General features: G+C 41.9%; 1 protein-coding gene across 1 annotated transcript in view; it reads left to right on the top strand.

Annotated features, from left to right (window-relative positions):
- Window positions 1-560: 560 nt before the first annotated feature.
- The window catches only part of col7a1l (collagen type VII alpha 1-like), a 40,599-nt gene continuing 23,527 nt past the window's right edge, over window positions 561-17,632 (top strand). The window contains exons 1-40 of the mRNA XM_076111915.1: window positions 561-636; window positions 3,475-3,655; window positions 3,975-4,134; window positions 4,837-4,930; window positions 5,668-5,841; window positions 6,154-6,314; window positions 6,740-6,869; window positions 6,986-7,102; window positions 7,293-7,448; window positions 7,942-8,058; window positions 8,186-8,332; window positions 8,452-8,571; window positions 8,762-8,920; window positions 9,306-9,419; window positions 9,637-9,786; window positions 10,293-10,430; window positions 10,719-10,865; window positions 11,081-11,200; window positions 11,291-11,437; window positions 11,778-12,041; window positions 12,161-12,300; window positions 12,756-12,879; window positions 13,161-13,304; window positions 13,473-13,660; window positions 14,009-14,089; window positions 14,261-14,278; window positions 14,368-14,394; window positions 14,555-14,620; window positions 15,309-15,389; window positions 15,496-15,522; window positions 15,693-15,737; window positions 15,851-15,925; window positions 16,010-16,105; window positions 16,279-16,305; window positions 16,484-16,537; window positions 16,728-16,799; window positions 16,922-16,981; window positions 17,211-17,246; window positions 17,354-17,398; window positions 17,580-17,615. Of these exons, the coding sequence (XP_075968030.1) occupies window positions 561-636; window positions 3,475-3,655; window positions 3,975-4,134; window positions 4,837-4,930; window positions 5,668-5,841; window positions 6,154-6,314; window positions 6,740-6,869; window positions 6,986-7,102; window positions 7,293-7,448; window positions 7,942-8,058; window positions 8,186-8,332; window positions 8,452-8,571; window positions 8,762-8,920; window positions 9,306-9,419; window positions 9,637-9,786; window positions 10,293-10,430; window positions 10,719-10,865; window positions 11,081-11,200; window positions 11,291-11,437; window positions 11,778-12,041; window positions 12,161-12,300; window positions 12,756-12,879; window positions 13,161-13,304; window positions 13,473-13,660; window positions 14,009-14,089; window positions 14,261-14,278; window positions 14,368-14,394; window positions 14,555-14,620; window positions 15,309-15,389; window positions 15,496-15,522; window positions 15,693-15,737; window positions 15,851-15,925; window positions 16,010-16,105; window positions 16,279-16,305; window positions 16,484-16,537; window positions 16,728-16,799; window positions 16,922-16,981; window positions 17,211-17,246; window positions 17,354-17,398; window positions 17,580-17,615 (4,314 nt within the window). The remainder of the gene's footprint in view (window positions 637-3,474; window positions 3,656-3,974; window positions 4,135-4,836; window positions 4,931-5,667; window positions 5,842-6,153; window positions 6,315-6,739; window positions 6,870-6,985; window positions 7,103-7,292; window positions 7,449-7,941; window positions 8,059-8,185; window positions 8,333-8,451; window positions 8,572-8,761; window positions 8,921-9,305; window positions 9,420-9,636; window positions 9,787-10,292; window positions 10,431-10,718; window positions 10,866-11,080; window positions 11,201-11,290; window positions 11,438-11,777; window positions 12,042-12,160; window positions 12,301-12,755; window positions 12,880-13,160; window positions 13,305-13,472; window positions 13,661-14,008; window positions 14,090-14,260; window positions 14,279-14,367; window positions 14,395-14,554; window positions 14,621-15,308; window positions 15,390-15,495; window positions 15,523-15,692; window positions 15,738-15,850; window positions 15,926-16,009; window positions 16,106-16,278; window positions 16,306-16,483; window positions 16,538-16,727; window positions 16,800-16,921; window positions 16,982-17,210; window positions 17,247-17,353; window positions 17,399-17,579; window positions 17,616-17,632) is intronic.

Raw genomic sequence — 17,632 nt, forward strand, 5'->3', positions numbered from 1 at the left:
CAGTGACATCCATCCAGGTCAGCCTTTATTGGTGTAATAACTTTTAACATTCATGTATGTTAATAATGTTTACACTCAATAACTGCTTTTAATACCCGGGTTGTGGACAGTTTAAAAGCCTTTTTGATGCTTTTATTTCCATGGCGTCATCGGAATCTGTTGTAAAACTGTTTATAGGGAATGTACACATAATGATGGGAGTGAGTGCAACATTATGCTAACCTCATGTGCATTGGCCTAAATGACTACAATAATAATAATTTAAAAAGATAATAATTGTAGTTGCACATGGTCAAGTTTCATGAAAAGGTTTTATTGACCTGACATGTACTCTTCAGGATTTTCTTCAGAAAATCCTTTCCAAATTAAAAAAAATTGCAGATTGTATTTTATCTTTTCGTGCCTCTAACGACTGTTTTTCCACTCTCTATTCATCTGTGTGCTTTCAGATAACAGGAAAGAAGAACTGGAATTGATGATTGTGGAGTGGAATTTAAGAAGGGGATTTGTGAAGAGAAGAAGAACTGGGTGGAGGAGCAGGTGATCGAAGGAGGAAGAGTATGGGCCGCTCTTCAGTGTGGGTCTTTCTACTGTCCCTTTCTCTCTCTCATCAAAGTGTCACAGCACAAGCTGAAGGTAACGGTTGACAATCCTACACACAAAGGATACACTCAAACACACAATTCATGAATTTGCCTCAAATGATCCTTTTCTATGTTCTTTTCAAATACCCATATAGCACCATCAAGCTTTTTTCTTTGTTTTTTCCCATTCATTTAATCAAGATTTCCGTCTGTGACTCACTCCCTCAGTCACCTTTTTCTTTGTTTCGATATGTGTTTTGTTTTTTTCTAACCACGTGATATACCACCCTATAGCACCATCAGTTTGGCACCTTCAGTTACTGAATTCTGAGTCAACACCATATGTCTGATTGTCAGCAGTGTGCACAGATCCATGAATTAGATGACTTGATTTCTCCGGCCAAAGAAAGGGCAGGTGCTCAACGAACACAGTCTGAGCGAGTGCGCCATCATTAAATCTCCACACATGGATTGATACACGGGGCAGACACTAACCCGGCTCCACTTTCCCTCCAGACTGTTAAACATCTGCTAGCCTCATGTAGAGTACAGCACTCTGTCTGCCAGCCTGCCAAACTCATCTCCCAGATACAGAACCTTAGCCGCAGGTGCTATTGGATGTCGCCAAAAGGTCAATCAGCAAAATCAAAAGTTAGATTTCCAACACATGGAGTGTCGGTTGGCAGAAAGTGATTGGTAAAGTTGTTGGGCAGAGTTATGGAAGGATATAAATAACCCAAGGACACATTTGAAGCTGCTGTTACCATTTAACTGTAACCATTGTTTATTCTTGTCAGTGTCATCATATGACTGTCTAGCAAGTAGGGGCATGTGGATCGATTTTTAAATGAATGAGCCATTAATTCAACACAATGTACGCATGTGCAGTGATTTAAAAACTGCGCTGGGCAGCAGTATTCAGCTGTAAACATCACACTCACGTATCACCTTATAAAGTTGATAGCAGAGCAACATTAGCATTCACTTGGAGTCATGTTTCTTGTCCCCCAACAAGACATTATTCCTTCTCTTCTTATCTATGTTTTGGTCTCCACCAACTTCAACTACATAATCTTTCAACTACATAATGGACTGCATTGAATTCAAATTATATCCATAACATAATGAGGAGAGTAGTAGACTGACTTACTTGTTTAAACCCCCTGACTGTCCAACAGGGCAGGTACACGTCACTAAAAACACATCTTGGAGTAATGACTGCTCCTTAGTCACATCTCATTTAACATTTATGTCCTACGCTTTGTAGCTTCTCCCTCCTGCTATTACTTTATTTCTTCTTCTTCTTAGATGAACTTTTACTTTCATTTGTCTGGATAAAATCTGATCCTGACGGCCCTTTGAGTTGTGCTCTCTGATGGTTTGCAGCAGTGCATCATTATTTCGTGGGCATTTTCTTTTCCTGGCAGAATTTTCTGCGGCATATGAGCTAGATCTAAGGCGTAAATCAATGGTCTAACAGGTGTACGCAACTTTTGAGATACCAGCATAGATAACCTTCAAGAAAACCGTTCCTAATCCCTTAGCATGTGATGTCTCCTTATCCTTGCCATGTGGTTCTCACCTGCCTGCCCAGACAGACAAACCCCTGGTTAATTTATCTTTTTTTTCCACCTCAGTCCGTCTGTCTGACAGGGACCAGCCTCCAGTCGCTTCCCTGCTCAAAGTCTCCACAATGTGGAAAGAAAATGTATCCCAATATATGGGTAGGCCACATGTGTATGCAAGGATTGTTGGTGGCCAACACAGGATGGAGATGACCAACATTGTTGAATCCTGCATCAGTGGTTTTAACCGTGTTCATCAATGATGAATCCACTATTGCTAAAAATATGACAATAAAGCTTCCATGTGGTCATAGATAGTAGCTCAGCACCAGAGAAAGGCTCCAGAATGGTATTCTCAATGATATTTTGTTTCCTTGGTGTGTGGCCAGAGATGTATAGGTGTGTGAGGGAGAACATAATGTTAGGTCGCCACGGGCTGGAGACATATGTCTCCCCCAGTGAATCCTGGGATTGCAGCCAAAGGAAGAAGGGCGAGATAATAGAGGCGGGAAAGCTCCGTAATGAAATAGAGGACAGCAGAGACGCTGAGTTATCACTTACAGAACAATCAGTGGTGCCTCTCTCTTATTCACGAGCCTAATCAATGCTGTCGTCACTGTGGGTTATTGCATATGTAATGCCAGAATATTGACTCAGAGGACGTTTTCACACGCAGCAGATTTCTGTGAGGACTGTGTACGTTTGCTGGTAAAGTACTGTACATCTATGGAATATGTGCAAGGGTGTGCATCTGACACAGAGTTGCAAGAGCTAATGTATGTGTGTGAGTGTGTGTGTAGTCAATGCATCAGCGTACCTTTTTTGTGCGTCTGGCTTATAACTACACATTAAAACGCATCTGAATCCTGCCAAACGCAGCAGATCCTTGCGTTTAAAGCGCTTGTTTGCTCGAGCGAGGGGACTGACCCTGATTTTGGGTGTGTTTACCTTATTATTCTAAGCGTTCCTCTTCGCTGTACTAAAGTTTTATTGCTGGAGTGCTCAGAATAGTGATAGTCTCTTTGGCTCACTTGTGTCTCATTAAACATTCATGGGGATTTGTGTGGTGCTCTGGCTGCCTGACAGAAGCAAGTAAAAGGACAAATCTTATCACGATGGAACATGACTGCCATCTGGTGGTCAGCGTAGGGATATTTCGGAATGACCAGCCTCACCCTTTAACCTTAAAAAAAAGAAAACTTATTTGATTGTACAAGGTTAGGGAAAGAGCATGCAGCTATCTTCATTTTTTAAACATGCATCCCCCTGCACCTCACTCCTTGGTGTTTGTGCGCACACTAATTCACACATTCTTCTTCCCTCAGCATGCAGGACGGTGGTGCAGGCAGACATAGTGTTTCTGGTGGATGAGTCATGGAGTGTGGGCCAGACCAGCTTCACCAGGGTCAAGGACTTCATCTCGACCATCGTCTCCTCCTACCAGGATAGTGTGATGGGCAATGAGGGGGTCCGCTTCGGAGTCACCGTCTTTGGCGATGTGCCAAGGTAAAACTCAAACACAAACACGCGCACAACATGTCGATGAGTTACACACACAGTACAGACCTCTTTAACTAGTCGCCATCACGACCGTCTCCTTTAACTTTTACCACAGATGATTGTTACATCAGAAAGACTTACTTTACTTTTACAAAATGTTTTGTTGACTTCTTTTATTTTGCATTATACAATGCATTTACATGCTTAGAGGCTAAGGAACTTTATTCAGAGAAACAAGATATACACATAAAGCAATGTTTGCATTAGCTGTTCCATTATTTCTACTTGATCCAGTTGTGCTTTCCCTGTCATTTGTTCCTTGTAGGATGCAGATTGCTTTGACAGACTACAGCTCACTGAAGGAGGTTCTCAGAGCCATCAAAGACCTCCCCTATGAGGGGGGATCCAGGAGGATTGGCGATGCCCTCCAGTTTCTGGTTGACCCCGTGTTCAGCCCCGTCATGAGTCGAGACCATACCCCAAAGGTACAATGCTTCAACCAGGGAGATGTGAAAACCAATCCAGGGTGACTGCGTATAAGGATTGCAGAGAAAAAGCTATCATCTACCCTTGAAACATTCCCACAAACTGACTACGCCTACTGTACTGGTCTTAACTTTGGAACCTAACCCAATTGCAATCGTCATCAACTGAATTAAACTTGTCTCATAAGTGCGTCGTCAAATATCCAAATGCTCTTCCAACAGCTCTCCATTCCTGTCGGCTACATTTCTCTGAAAGTCGAACACTGTAGTGTAGCCTCCGTATAGAAACAGCTGGTTAGCATTCCTCTCGATCTCTGAGTGTGAATCATCTTGCAGCAGCACACTTGAGCACATGCAGAAAAGCAGCTACATTTTCATATCGATCATATCGTCTTCATTGACTGAGAGGTGAACTTTGAATGAACTGAGTACATTTTTCTTTATGGGCAAATGATCCGTTTCTGTTGCAAACCAGCATCATTGAATTCCACTCTGTCTTTGGGTTCGATTTATTTAATTATGTATTCAATTATGAGTTAAACCATCTCAAGGTGGGGGCTTTTTGAGCATAGCTGTGATTGCAAGGATATGTTCTCTTTACCCAAAGGAAATGTTGTGTGGAAGGAGGATAAACCTCGCAAACCAGAGATTTGGCACAACACATTTTCACGCAATCTTTTTGTTCCTCTCTCTTTTGTACAGATCGTTGTCATGATCACAAACGGACGTTCGGACGACCAGGTCGACGCCGCGGCCAGAGCTGTGGCTGACAATGGGATTTCTCTCTTTGCAATAGGTGAGTGTGGAAGTTGGTATTGTGAATTCCTCCAACACCCTCACTGCAGTGGCCCCTCACATTTTATCCGAGCTTTGCCAGCTTATCTGCAGTGTTTGCGGTCAGAAATTCACATCATACATTTGAATTCATTGGATTCAGTGTGGGTATTTGTGAGCGTGTGAGAGATTCTTGTTTTTTGAATGCAGGTATATTATGCACTGTATATGTATTCAGCTACACTGTATATGTAAATGTTCACTGTCTGGTACCGTGTGTTGCATCCGCAAAGCTTCTTTATCCTATATAGTAAGCCTTTCCCCCACTCATGAATACACACCGCTGTTCACCCACAAGTGTACTTACACGTATCTTTCCCTTTCCCCTACACACACGCACGAGCACACAAGCCCACAACTTACTCTCCTCAGCTGGGAGCGGTGCAATAATTACTGCTCATTAGCCGATGGTGTGCTAATCGCAGCCATTATTCATTAGACGATTCAGTGTCCTCCATCTGCACCTCTGACACTGCGGCTTGCTCCTCTCGTTCATCACTCCCGCAGAGAAGCTCCGAGTGCACTACTAGTGCAAAACCAATATGCCTGTAGGGCCTGTATAGCATTGATAACACATTTGTACAGATACGTGCATCTAAAGGCTGCGTATGTCTGCAGTATGTATGTGTAGCGTGTCAAATATTAGCAGAATAAGTGTGTAAAGAGTACTGATTTTTTTTTTTACTCTGCTGTGACCAGGTGTTAGGGGAGCTGATGAGTCAGAGCTGAGGAGGATTGTGTCAGAGCCACATGAGGAGCACCTATTACTGGGCACTGACTACGCTCTGCTTCAAACCATCCTTCCCAAACTGTCACGCAGAGTGTGTTTTACCGCCTCAGAACCACCCCTTCCTGTGAAAACAGCCCCGCCTGGTGAGTCAATACACACGCAGTATGAAAGCAAAGTCTTTCATAACAAGCTCAGACATCCTTTCAAAGCTTCCCTCATACTGACAGCTGTTTGCATTTATTTATTTTGATGGTTTATAAAAGCTTGAAAAGTAAGATGTTTAATAGATTTCTTTGATTTCACTCTGCTGTGCAGTTTACTCACTAAGATGGATTTATCTCGCTAACAAATTCTTCCTTCCAGACCGACGTAAATGTTTTACATGCTCCCTGCTCCTTTTTTACATATATATTTCATATCTATTTTCCTCCCATCCCTCCTTCTCCCAATCCTAGTTGAAGAACGTGTGGTGGGTCCCAGGGACCTGCAAGTTAGCGAGTTGGCCCACAGTTCCCTCAGACTGACATGGAGCGAGGCCACAGGCGACGTCACCGGATATCGTCTCCTGGTCGACCCTCTCGGCTCCAGTGGACACCTCCCCCTACAACAGAGACAAGTGAGGCATTACGCATATGCATGATAATAATTGAGCTGGACTGTAACGGAGCGTAGTCTTATTTTCCACTACGGTACATCACTCAATGCTTCTTCCTCAGGACTGCTAATGACCAAAAACTGCATGCCACCTTTGTGACCAGCACTAAAATGCAGTGAGTCATCTCTCAATGCAGCCTGAGTGATTTGAGTGAAAATTCAATCTGTGTGGCTCTCCACAGCTGGCAACAAAGCATTAATAGGACCAGTATGATATCCATTTCTCGAACAATATCAGCGCTTCTGTGTTTATGCTTGTGCATACTGTTTTCATGATAACACTGTGGTTGTACCCTTGAAAGACAGATAATTATGTTACAGTAACAAAAGATGCATGCACACATGCACACGCTAAGCTCCTTCCATTGTCTTCCCTGTATGTAACAGGTTGATCTGAAGGCAGATGTTAGCACAGCAGTGGTGACGGAGCTGACTCCTACAACCAACTATTCCCTCACTGTCTACGCCATCTACCCCAGCCTCATAGGAGACTCTGCAACAATCACCGTCCAGACAAGTGGGTTCCACACGCCGTTGCCTGCTCATCCACCTTTAAGAAAATACACAAATACTTCTGCACATTTGTTTTAGGATTTACCTTGCTTCCCTGATCAACAATGTTCTGCCTTGTAGCCCCTTTGCCTCAGGTGTCAAACTTCCGTGTTATTGAGGAGGGCCTGTTCTCTCTGCGCCTGGGCTGGACGCATCCTCTAGGGAAGCTCAACGGATTCAAGATCTTCATCCCAAGATGTATGCCAACATTACACCGTGCAATTATTATCATTTGACACCAGACGCATTGCACAAAAGTATAGAAATGTTTTTGCAGTATTTGTAATCATAATCGTGTTTTTAAATCGTTGGTAAAGATGAATAATTCAAATTTAAAGTTGTTTGAATGTATATTTCATGTATTCTTCTGGATTTTGTTCCTCTGCAGCCAACCGACCGGGATTTACTTATGAGAACTTGCTTCCTGGCGACACCTCTTCTCACGTGATTGACAGCCTGGAGGAGGATAAGAAGTATACCATCAGTATTTATGCCATTTACCCCCAAGGACAAAGTGAAACGGTTTCAATAGTGGGCAAGACATGTAAGTTTATCGGCGTGAAAACCCCATAATTATACACCATAATTATATTAGTTTACTTTCCAACTTTCTCACACTTAAGTTAATTTCATTTACCATATATAACTCTCTACACTGACTAAACACTGACAGGAAAACAGCTTTGATAGCTGTAACTAATCAACAATTGCAATTGTAATAGAGTATGAGACAAGCTATAATACAAGGAAGCAAACGCCAAGGTGTAATACCATAATAACTCCACAACATGGTGCTGTTGTTGTAGAATAAAAATACCAGCATTATGTTTATTACATACGTAAGACTCTTCTTTATCACAATTTTAATTAATTGACATTTGTGTGCTTTTTTTTATTTTACTAGCTTACTTTCTGGCATTACTATGATTTGTTGATCACTGTATGAACTAAAGTGAAATGTTGAACTTGTGTATGTGACTCTGTGTATATGTGTGTGTGTGTGTGTGGGTGTGTGTGGGTATGGGTGTGTTTCACAGTAAAGCTGGTACAAGTTCAGAAGTTCCTGGTCCAAAACGCCACCACAGACACCGTCCAGGCGAGGTGGGCATCAGTTAAGGGTGCCACAGGATACCGTCTGACATGGGAATCCCCAGGTACTGTGGTTCACTCTTTGCCACATAATTGAATACAAGGGTGTAGCAAAAAAGAAATAACCTTGGTTTGTGAAATAAAGCCTAAAAGTGTGACATTAGAGTCTGTGTGCCTCTGTGTGTCTGTCAGACCGCCACATAGAGAACATAAACCTTGGGGACAACTTTAACTTCTACATGATCCTGGGCCTCCACTCAGCCTCTGAGTACACCATCACCATCAACCCCATCTTTGGAGACATCGAGGGGCCCATCACCTCCACCAAATTGAAGACATGTAACTAGGACGCTTTCTAGGAAGAACAGAAATACAGGCATGAGTGGATAAAGTATTACAGACCTAGACTAGGTTAGATTTGAAGATGCCCTTTCTCTCTCTCTCTCTCTGTGTGTCAGTGGAAAGCAGCTCAGTACAAACTTTGAAGGTGTCTGCTGTGAGCACCAGTACTGCAGTCATCTCATGGAACAGCGTCCCAGGAGCCACAGGATACAGACTGGCCTGGGGACCCACCCCAGGTGATTTACTATGTCCCTTTCTCTCATTTTCATCCTTTCTGATTTGTTTACATCATAAAACTATGTCCTGGTTCTTCTTGTGATACATCTCAGGACTCTTGTACACTCTTGTATATTTAAATGAGTGAGGAATAACCAAATGTGAGAAAGAGTGATGTGACTGTGCTGTCAATGTTGATGTTATTTTCAGAGTTTGTTGGTCGGGACCGTCCCAGGCAGTTGGCCCTGAATGGCAGCACCACAGAGTACCAGCTGAGGAATGTAGCGCATGATACTGAATACGTCCTGTCTCTCTATGTGCTGTTTGGACCTGTGATGGGACCCGGTATCAGTGCTACCTTCAAAACTTGTGAGTAACAATACGTGTGCCTCCCACCTGAAGTACCGCTGAGGTTTAGGAGTGATTATTATGGATTTTTACAAAGTTTTAATCACCTCTGTGTCACAAAATGTAAGTAGTGTAATATTGTATGTCGTTTTCATTGATAAAATATCAATTTAATTTGAATCATTTGCATTTAAAGTGACAGACCACAGTCGCTTTGAGTGAATTAACAGGACAGGAAAACAGGAACTTTAGAACTTACAGGTTAGAGAAACGTTAGAAATCAATCAATCAATCAGTCTGTTTAATTTGTCATGAGTATTTCTGTTGCATATCATCGATGAGATTATGTAATTAACCATGTTTTCACAAGAACATGTTATTCACGTTTCCTTCTCCTCTGTCTCAGCTCCTTTGGGCTATGTGTCCAACTTCAAGGTGTCGTCGTACACCAGTACCTCCGTAGATGTAGAGTGGAGTCCGATTGTTGGAGCTACTGAGTACAAACTCTCTTGGAACACCGGTGATTACATTTACTCAAGTTTGTCTCTGCCTCAGCCCAATATGGGGACTATTAAATATGTTTTCACAGGTCAATCAAACAAACTTGTCAGACAACCTGTCAGCAATCTTAAAGCCTTTATATCCATTTTTGTCCAAAATAATGAAGACAAATTGTGTGCGTAGATAATCCCTACTCTGTACGTAATATTGTGTTGTGTGTATGTACCTGCATGCAGGTGACAGCAGCCCTCAGTCCCATTACCTGGATCGCGGTGTTCTTTTCCATCGTATGGAAGACCTGAACCCACAGTCCACCTACACGATCACCATCTGTGCAGTTTATGGCAACTCAGAGGGACCAGAAATCTCCTTATCTCAGCTCACAGGTACAGGAAGTGAGGTCTCCCAGTTTGTTTTAATTGATCGTGATTCATCTTTAGATCTAAATAGCTCTGTGCAGCAGCTGTGCGCGCCATTGTAATTAAATGGGTAGGGAGAACGAAGTTCCTCATCCCGTACCACAGCACCCTCGTGCTGTCTCTGTTTGACTGACAAGTCATGTACTTTGGTCTTCCCATTTTAACCACAGTTCCTGTCGTTGTCACTTGTAGTGTGTGTGTCCCTGTGTCTAAGTCAGCAGAGCTGCTATCACTTCATCACTGTCAAAGTTAAGGTGTTTCACCAAGCTCCAAGTGCTACATTTACTACAACGGCAAATGATAGGGTGTGTGACCACCAGCTCATCCAGCTCAGATGAAATGTATTGATGTTTTTATACCGATTTTTGTTGCATCATGATTGGAATTGATTAGGACGAGTGTTTTGATACTGAAAAAACACATTTGAATGTTGTAAAATCACCTAACATGGTTATTTGGTGTTTATTTTCCAGCTGCTGTCTCAGGCTCACAGCCAATCCAGGCAGTGAGGGAAGTGAAGGTTGTGGACATCGGAGTCAACTCTTTCACGCTGTCGTGGAGGAAAACATCAGGGGCATCTGGGTACAAAATCTCCTGGATCCCCTTCCTCGGTAAGGGACCACATGAACAGTCAACCATGTGTGCTTACACCCTAATACTTACATACTGTACATGTATTGTCCCCACACTCTCAATTTTATTAACTGAAGATGGAAAACATTTCTTGCATAATGTTTTCCAATCACAACAAATTGTTACTGCCATCGTGCATCGTTTTGGTAATTACTAGCTCCTCATAGATCACTCTGTGGACTTCTAACTGTAACTGAGCACACAATCATATTGTTTCACGCTCTCGTTATCTCTACATGTTGGATTTGTATTATTCCCTGCTCTAGGGGGTGATGAGAAGTCCCAGGCGGTATCTGCTGCTTCCACCACCTACACCATCAACAAGCTGCGGGAGAGCTCGGCTTATAAGATCCAGGTGTCCTCCATGGTGGGCAATAAGGAGGGAAGCCCAGTCCTGCTCACTGCACGCACCTGTGAGTCCTGCCTGCCCGAAACAGTGAGGAACAGTATATGAGATGATGGGCTCTCAATCAGAGGTTTCAGGGAGATATTTATACAATTATACGTAAAGCAAATAGTACAGAGATGTCTGTAGTTTTGTAGTATAGCCAGACACATCGGATCTTTTTATTGTTTCGCTTATTTATTCATTTTTATTTCATCATTCATGCGTTTCTTTCTGTTTCAGTGGATCTTCCAAAAGTAAATGGCTTTGCTGCTCTGAACACCACAGACAGCAGCATTGTTCTGAACTGGACACGTGTGGCTGCTGTGTCTGGATACCTTCTCTCCTGGAGGCACATCTCAGGTCTGACAAAGTTTCACCTTTAGTTAATCATCACGTTGCCATCACGCAATTTAACTTCTTCTTCTTCTTCTTCTTTGTGTCTCTTTTCAGTGTTGGAGACTAAAACAGAGACCCTGGGCCCTGGTTTCAGCTCCTATAAGATCAGGGATTTGCTGTATGGAAGAACTTATATTTTTAGCATCAGACCTTTGTATGGAGAAGTGGAGGGCCCTATAAGCACCGTGTATCAGAGAATATGTAAGACACTACTTAAATGGTTTGATTAGCTCTGTGAAACATTGACAAACCTCTATCTTGCATACTTATGCTTATTGATTGTGAAGGATATACGATGTAAGTTGAATATTTTTTTTTTAAATGTAAAAGAGACTTATAAACACAATTTTAACTTTTTAAAAACACACAAGTACATCCATAACAATTCTATGTAATAACTAAAACTATTTATAATCATGAATCTCTCATTTTAGTTCCCTGCAACAATGAACACCACCTGTTGCTGAAACCCATTTGTTGCTGCAGCAACTGCTGCTGGAGTTTGATTTCGTTTTTTGTAATCAGTGATGTTATGTCTCAGTGGGACAGGAACCCCCGGTGGTAACAGTCCAGTCTGTGCCAGCCACAGTCGCCCCTCGTATCACGACCGCCTCCATCGCCGACACTACCATCACTCGCACAGCCGCGAGGACCACCCGGCACCCCATCGCTGTGCCACCAACTAAATCCATAACCACCAAGAAGCCTCCAGGTCAGCCAAGTGTCCCTGTAGCAAAAGCAGCAGAAGTCCCCTCTCTTCGATTGCCCACACTCCGTGCAGAGACAACAGCTCCACCAGGACCAGGTATTGTTTATTTTATGAAAAAATAAAGGGTGTATATAGTTTCCACATCACACAAATGCATTATAGACATTAAATGGTGAATATGTATTTACGGTATGTGTGTTTTTGTGTTTTTTCAGTGTGTGGTAAGACCAAAGCAGACATAGTATTCCTTGTGGATGAGTCCTCCAGCATCGGTGTCAACAACTTCATCAAGATGAAAGACTTCATATTCCGGGTGGCCACTTACTTCCCTATCATTGGTCCTCAGGGCACACAGGTTGGTTTCTCAGTAAAACTTTCTTTGTTTTATATTGTTCCAGCTTGAGATTCCGGTCACGATATGGCTCTTTGGCCCAAAGTGTGTTTCGAGTGGTAGGACAATAACAATTAAAAACTGGATTTTAAATGATAATAGCTGCTGCCAGTTAGCAAACTGCTCCAGTGAGACGTAAGCCAGTGCCATTAGCAGGAGCATAATGTGCCATTATTTCACCTGCCCAAGTGGGAAGAATCTGACTCAAACATTTTCAGAAAGGATAAACAGGGCACAATGCCACATGGCTTGTAATCATAAAGAGTGGCAGCCAACTAAGAGGCACATGCAGCAAATATCTCTCTCAATATATATATATATAGTATATGTGAGGAGGAGGATTAAAATGCAATTCACAATTATAGCTCAAAGTCGGATGCAATTTAGATGATGTTATGATGATGTGTATTTTCTCTCAGATAGCCGTGGTTCATTACAGCGATGAGCCTCGAATTGAATTCCATCTACATGACTATAAAGACAGAAACTCTGTGCTCAGGGCGCTCAGAGCACTACGTTACGGAGGAGGCAACACCAAAACAGGTTAGTGAAACTCAATCAAATGTGCACACTACTTTGCCACCTATCATCCGTTGGCAGGCTATTCCTGTAACACTAATTAGGTCCTGCTTTTGATGTCACAGCCTCTAACAGCTAATACACAATATTTCTGGCATGTGCATTGCTTACACTCTATATGGTGCATGTCCCTTGCAACGTCACTGCAGTACCTCAAAACAGTGCTGTTCAGACAAGTACATTTCATCTACCAGCATATAACGATGTAAAACTCCCAAAGGTTTAATACCTCTGTGCACCACCAGGAAAAGGCATCAGCTACGTTCTGCAGGAACTGTTCCAGGAGTCTCTGGGGATGAGGCAGGATGTGGCCCATGTCCTGGTTCTGATTACGGATGGCAGGGCCCAGGATGACGTGCTGCCACCCTCCAGAATTGCACGTGCTCTGGGTCTGTGAAACCATTGGAAAGAAAAATTTTAAACGCTCCAAAATGGTGTTTCCAATGAGTTTTACTGTAGAAAAAAGCATGCATATAGCAGAGCAACATTATATTTTTTTCAAATGAATATATGATGAATAGGACTTTGAAAACCTGATTACCATTGTTTCTCTCTAGGTGTCAGTGTCCTGGCAGTTGGAGTTTCTAATGCAGACATGGAGGAGCTGAATAAGATAGCTGCACCCACCAGCTACAAAAACATCTTCTACTCGCCAACCTTTGATGACTTCCCTTCCATAGAGAGAGAATTTATCAATATCATCTGCAGTGAGGAGGTCCTCTCCGAGTTCAAACTTAACGATGAGGCAAGACACAAACAAAGCAAGAATATTGTCTGTCACATTATTGTCTTTCTTTGTTATTACACCGATATCTGTTATAGGTGATACTCACTATATTAAAGCTGCAGGGTTGGAGATGTTGCCCAAACCACCACTGGAGATGGTGATGCATGAATAATCACCTTTTAATTGACTCGCAAAGACTGGAAGGAACACTGCAGCTGACTTGTCTTTATGTTGACGTCAGAGCGGTGGAGAGTGTGACTGGAGCTGCATTACACAGCCATCTCCGCCACTTAATTCTATATTCTGTCAGTTGAATATCTTTAACTAGTCCATAATTAATTCCTTTTTCCTCGTGTCAATTTGCAGTCCACTCAGTTGGACACCCCGACTGAGGACCCAGAGGAGCTGCTTAAGCCTCAGGGTCCCTGCTCCTCCCAGTGTGTGAAGGTTGGTAGAATCACATTTTTTTTTTATTCCCTCGTGCATTCAACAGCAGCACAATGTGTCGTTTCTGTGTTTGCATCCTGGTTTAAAGATCACTGATTTCTCACTTAAACAATAGTTTGATTCTTGAGTTCTTCTCTTGATTAACCAACCATCATTTCTTTGTTTATCCAGGGTCAGAAAGGGGAAAGGGTGAGTGTACTGAAATGCGTTATTACAAATTACAAATATACCCAAAAGCAGTGTTATTTATATTTTGTATTCTTGTTCTTTTTGTTCAGGGAGATGGTTCTGGTCTCGGCGGTCTGGTATGTTTTATCAAGTGTTCTTCTCAACATTATGACACCCATTAAGTGATAATACTTTGTTGCCACTATGACTGTCCCCTCTCTGTCCTGCATAAATGTACCCTCATTGCTATTAATTCAACTTTTAGAATAACTTGTAGTCTTTGTTTTGTTTATGTAGAGATTTCGGCAAAGCCCTGGACAGTATGATCCTTTTACTTCTTCCAAAGGAGAGAGGGGAGAAAGGGTAAGAATCAACATCCAGTAAACACAAACACACCCAAAACACACTACCACCATTGTCATCATTGTCGTCATTAATTGTCGAGATTGCCTTACCTGTCTGCTGTCTTTTTTTTAGCTTCATCTATTATACATTTTGTCATATACGTATGTAGCAGTGACAAGCACGGAAACAAACAAAGATGTAAAAGTGCTGTTTATATATATATATATTTGTATTTTTTTGGTTCCCCCATTTGTGCATTGTGCGCTGCAACAGATATTTACTACAAAGCAAGGGCGAGTTAGCCAGTACAACAGCATTAGTCACAGTCAATGACAGGGATGCACAAAAATGAAATAAAATAAAATAAGATGGAGACGCAGCAGACTCAATTTCTTAAATTAGTCCAGTCATTTTCAGTCCATCTAGAGCTGAATGTCAGTGTTGTTATGGCTTTTACTAAAGTACATTTTCATGTTGTGTTACATTTTTTGATTTTTTTGTTATTCGTTCTTTGACTCAGTTACAGTGCATGTTAACACAACTGCTCTGTCTCCATAGGTCCAGTATATCAAATCATTGTTGTAATTACTTTTTCATTTTCATTGTATCCAATTTGATAGCAGTGGCTGTGTGGGTGAGTGTGGCTTTGCTGTGTATGTCTATTATTCTATTTTCCAGCACAGACCATAATGTTTTGATATGACAGGGGCCTCCTGCAACAGATGGTATACCTGGATTGCCAGGACGACCAGGGAGACCCGGATCCCCAGGTTCGGCCGGCCAACGGGTAACTTAATTCAGAAAAAAACAAAAACTCACACTGTGACCTGGTTAAAGTTTATTTAATTTAGGTCTGCCTCTGAAAATGTTTATTGTTGTTTATCATTTTTCAGGGCCCTCAAGGCCTACTCGGTGATATGGTAAGACCGACATGACGAATACATTTAGGGGACAAAACCTTAACCCCTAAACCACCATTAACACCATTAAACAATCAGATTTTCTACACATCTATCAGAATAATGACTTGTTCAATATTGTTTATTCAAATTCTTCTACTAATCACTCTTCCTGTGTCTCTCCGTGGCAGGGTCTACCTGGACTCACTGGTTCAAAGGGACAGAGAGGAGAGAGAGTAAGTCTAACATGTGCAGTTACTTTAGACTGATTGCTTCCTTGAGCTCATAGGATGAAAATCATCTGTTGTGAATACAGGTTCATGCTTTCTTTACTCTTGTTACCACTTAGGGAGAGGCTGGATACGTTATAGCTGGCGCAGATGCAAATTTCGTTCCTGGTCGAAAAGGAGAGCCAGGATCGTCAGTGAGTCCTTCAAAAAAAACGAATTTGGAGTTTTCCAACAGTTAACTTCAGGACAGTTCAAATGTTTCACACTGCATGTTACAGGGTCCCCAGGGGCCTCCTGGCGTATCGGGGGTCAATGGAGCTCCAGGCCTACCTGGCCAGTCAGGACCAGCAGGCTCACCAGGAATATCTGTTAAGGTAACTTCAGAGTGATCGTTTTTTGGGGCCTTAACCCAACATTGCAATGATGATCTGGTGTTGTTTCATGGTATCATATTGCATAACATAAAGTCATTCTAGAGGAAGCAGTATGAAGTGTCACAGAATGCACCAATCATCGACCAGTTATTTCTACTGTTTGCACTCCGTAGGGAGATCTTGGGGAGCTGGGAGCAAAAGTAAGTATCTATTTATTAGTCTTTTTAAAAGGTTGCACTGGAAAATGTGATTATAAAATGCACCATACATGGTGTCTACATGCATAATGGGCCTTATGCCCAGTGATTTAATGAATCAGATGTTACCAGCTATGAAATGTTCATTGTTTCATTTTTATCTGATAATTATTTTTGAAAGGGCTTACGTGGGAAGCAGGGTGTGAAAGGAGACAAAGGAGAGTCGGGAAGAGATGTAAGCACATTGTTGACAATATTATTTGAAGAGGCAAAAGACATTGAAAGATAAACCAGAGTTGCTTACTGAAAGTGTTTTTCTCTCCTCTTTGTTCTTTTCTCTCTCTCTCTCTCTCTCTCTCTCTCTCTCTCTCTCTCTTTCTCTCTCTCTCTCTCTTTCTCACACACATGCATGCAAACTTCTGTAGGGTATTGCAGGTTTGCCTGGTCCCATTGGCATTGATGGGGTGCTAGGATTACCAGGCCAGAAAGGGGAGACGGTAAAAGTGTTAATGATTTTTAAAAAATACACATTTTGAACCATTAAAAATACTTAAATATCAAAGTAGTGAGTAAGCAACTGGCTTATAAATGGCTAATACATATTCTTTTTTTTTTGCAGGGTGAAGACGGAATTGGTATACAAGGTATTCAAGGTCTTCGTGGAGAGCCGGGAGAGAAGGTACTTTGCAATGGACTTGCAAAACTAACCATAAATATGGACTATTATAATTTTATTTAGGGTAGAATATACTGTTCAGTGTCCACAACGCCACATAGCGGTTTCTATCAACTAAGATAATGAGAACAACAGGCTGATTGTTTTTTATGGGGAAGATTGTTAAGGTGGGGCAGGACGCAATAATATAAAATCCCATTTTCGTTTCAGTGTTTGAACTGTTTTTTTGCAGGGATATATTGGTTTAACAGGAACAGCTGGCCCAAAGGTAAAAAAAAACATGAAAAAAAACACATTTGAACACTCTGAGTGTGACATTATGGTTAAAAGCCAAACACCTGTTTGTAAAATAACATTTGTAATTCATCTTTTAAGGGTGATCGTGGAGAGCAGGGCCTCCAAGGAATCATCGGACTTCGGGTGTGCATTTCATCACTATGTTCTGTTCAATAGCTAGCTATGAGTTCATGCATATTTTGCCTTCAAATGCATATTTTACAGCTTAGTCTAATGAGAGCAAACCTGTTTAAGGGTGAATATTGTGTAAGAATCGATGATGAAAGAATTCAGAACCAGTGATTTTTTTTTTTTTGACCTGCAGGGAAAGAAGGGATTCAATGGGGAGCAAGGGGTCAAGGTGAGTTCATCCCACAC

The sequence above is a fragment of the Anarhichas minor genome, unplaced genomic scaffold (assembly GCF_050575085.1).
Source record: "Anarhichas minor isolate MPS153535 unplaced genomic scaffold, ASM5057508v1 ptg000045l, whole genome shotgun sequence".
In the NCBI taxonomy this organism is placed as follows: domain Eukaryota; kingdom Metazoa; phylum Chordata; class Actinopteri; order Perciformes; family Anarhichadidae; genus Anarhichas; species Anarhichas minor.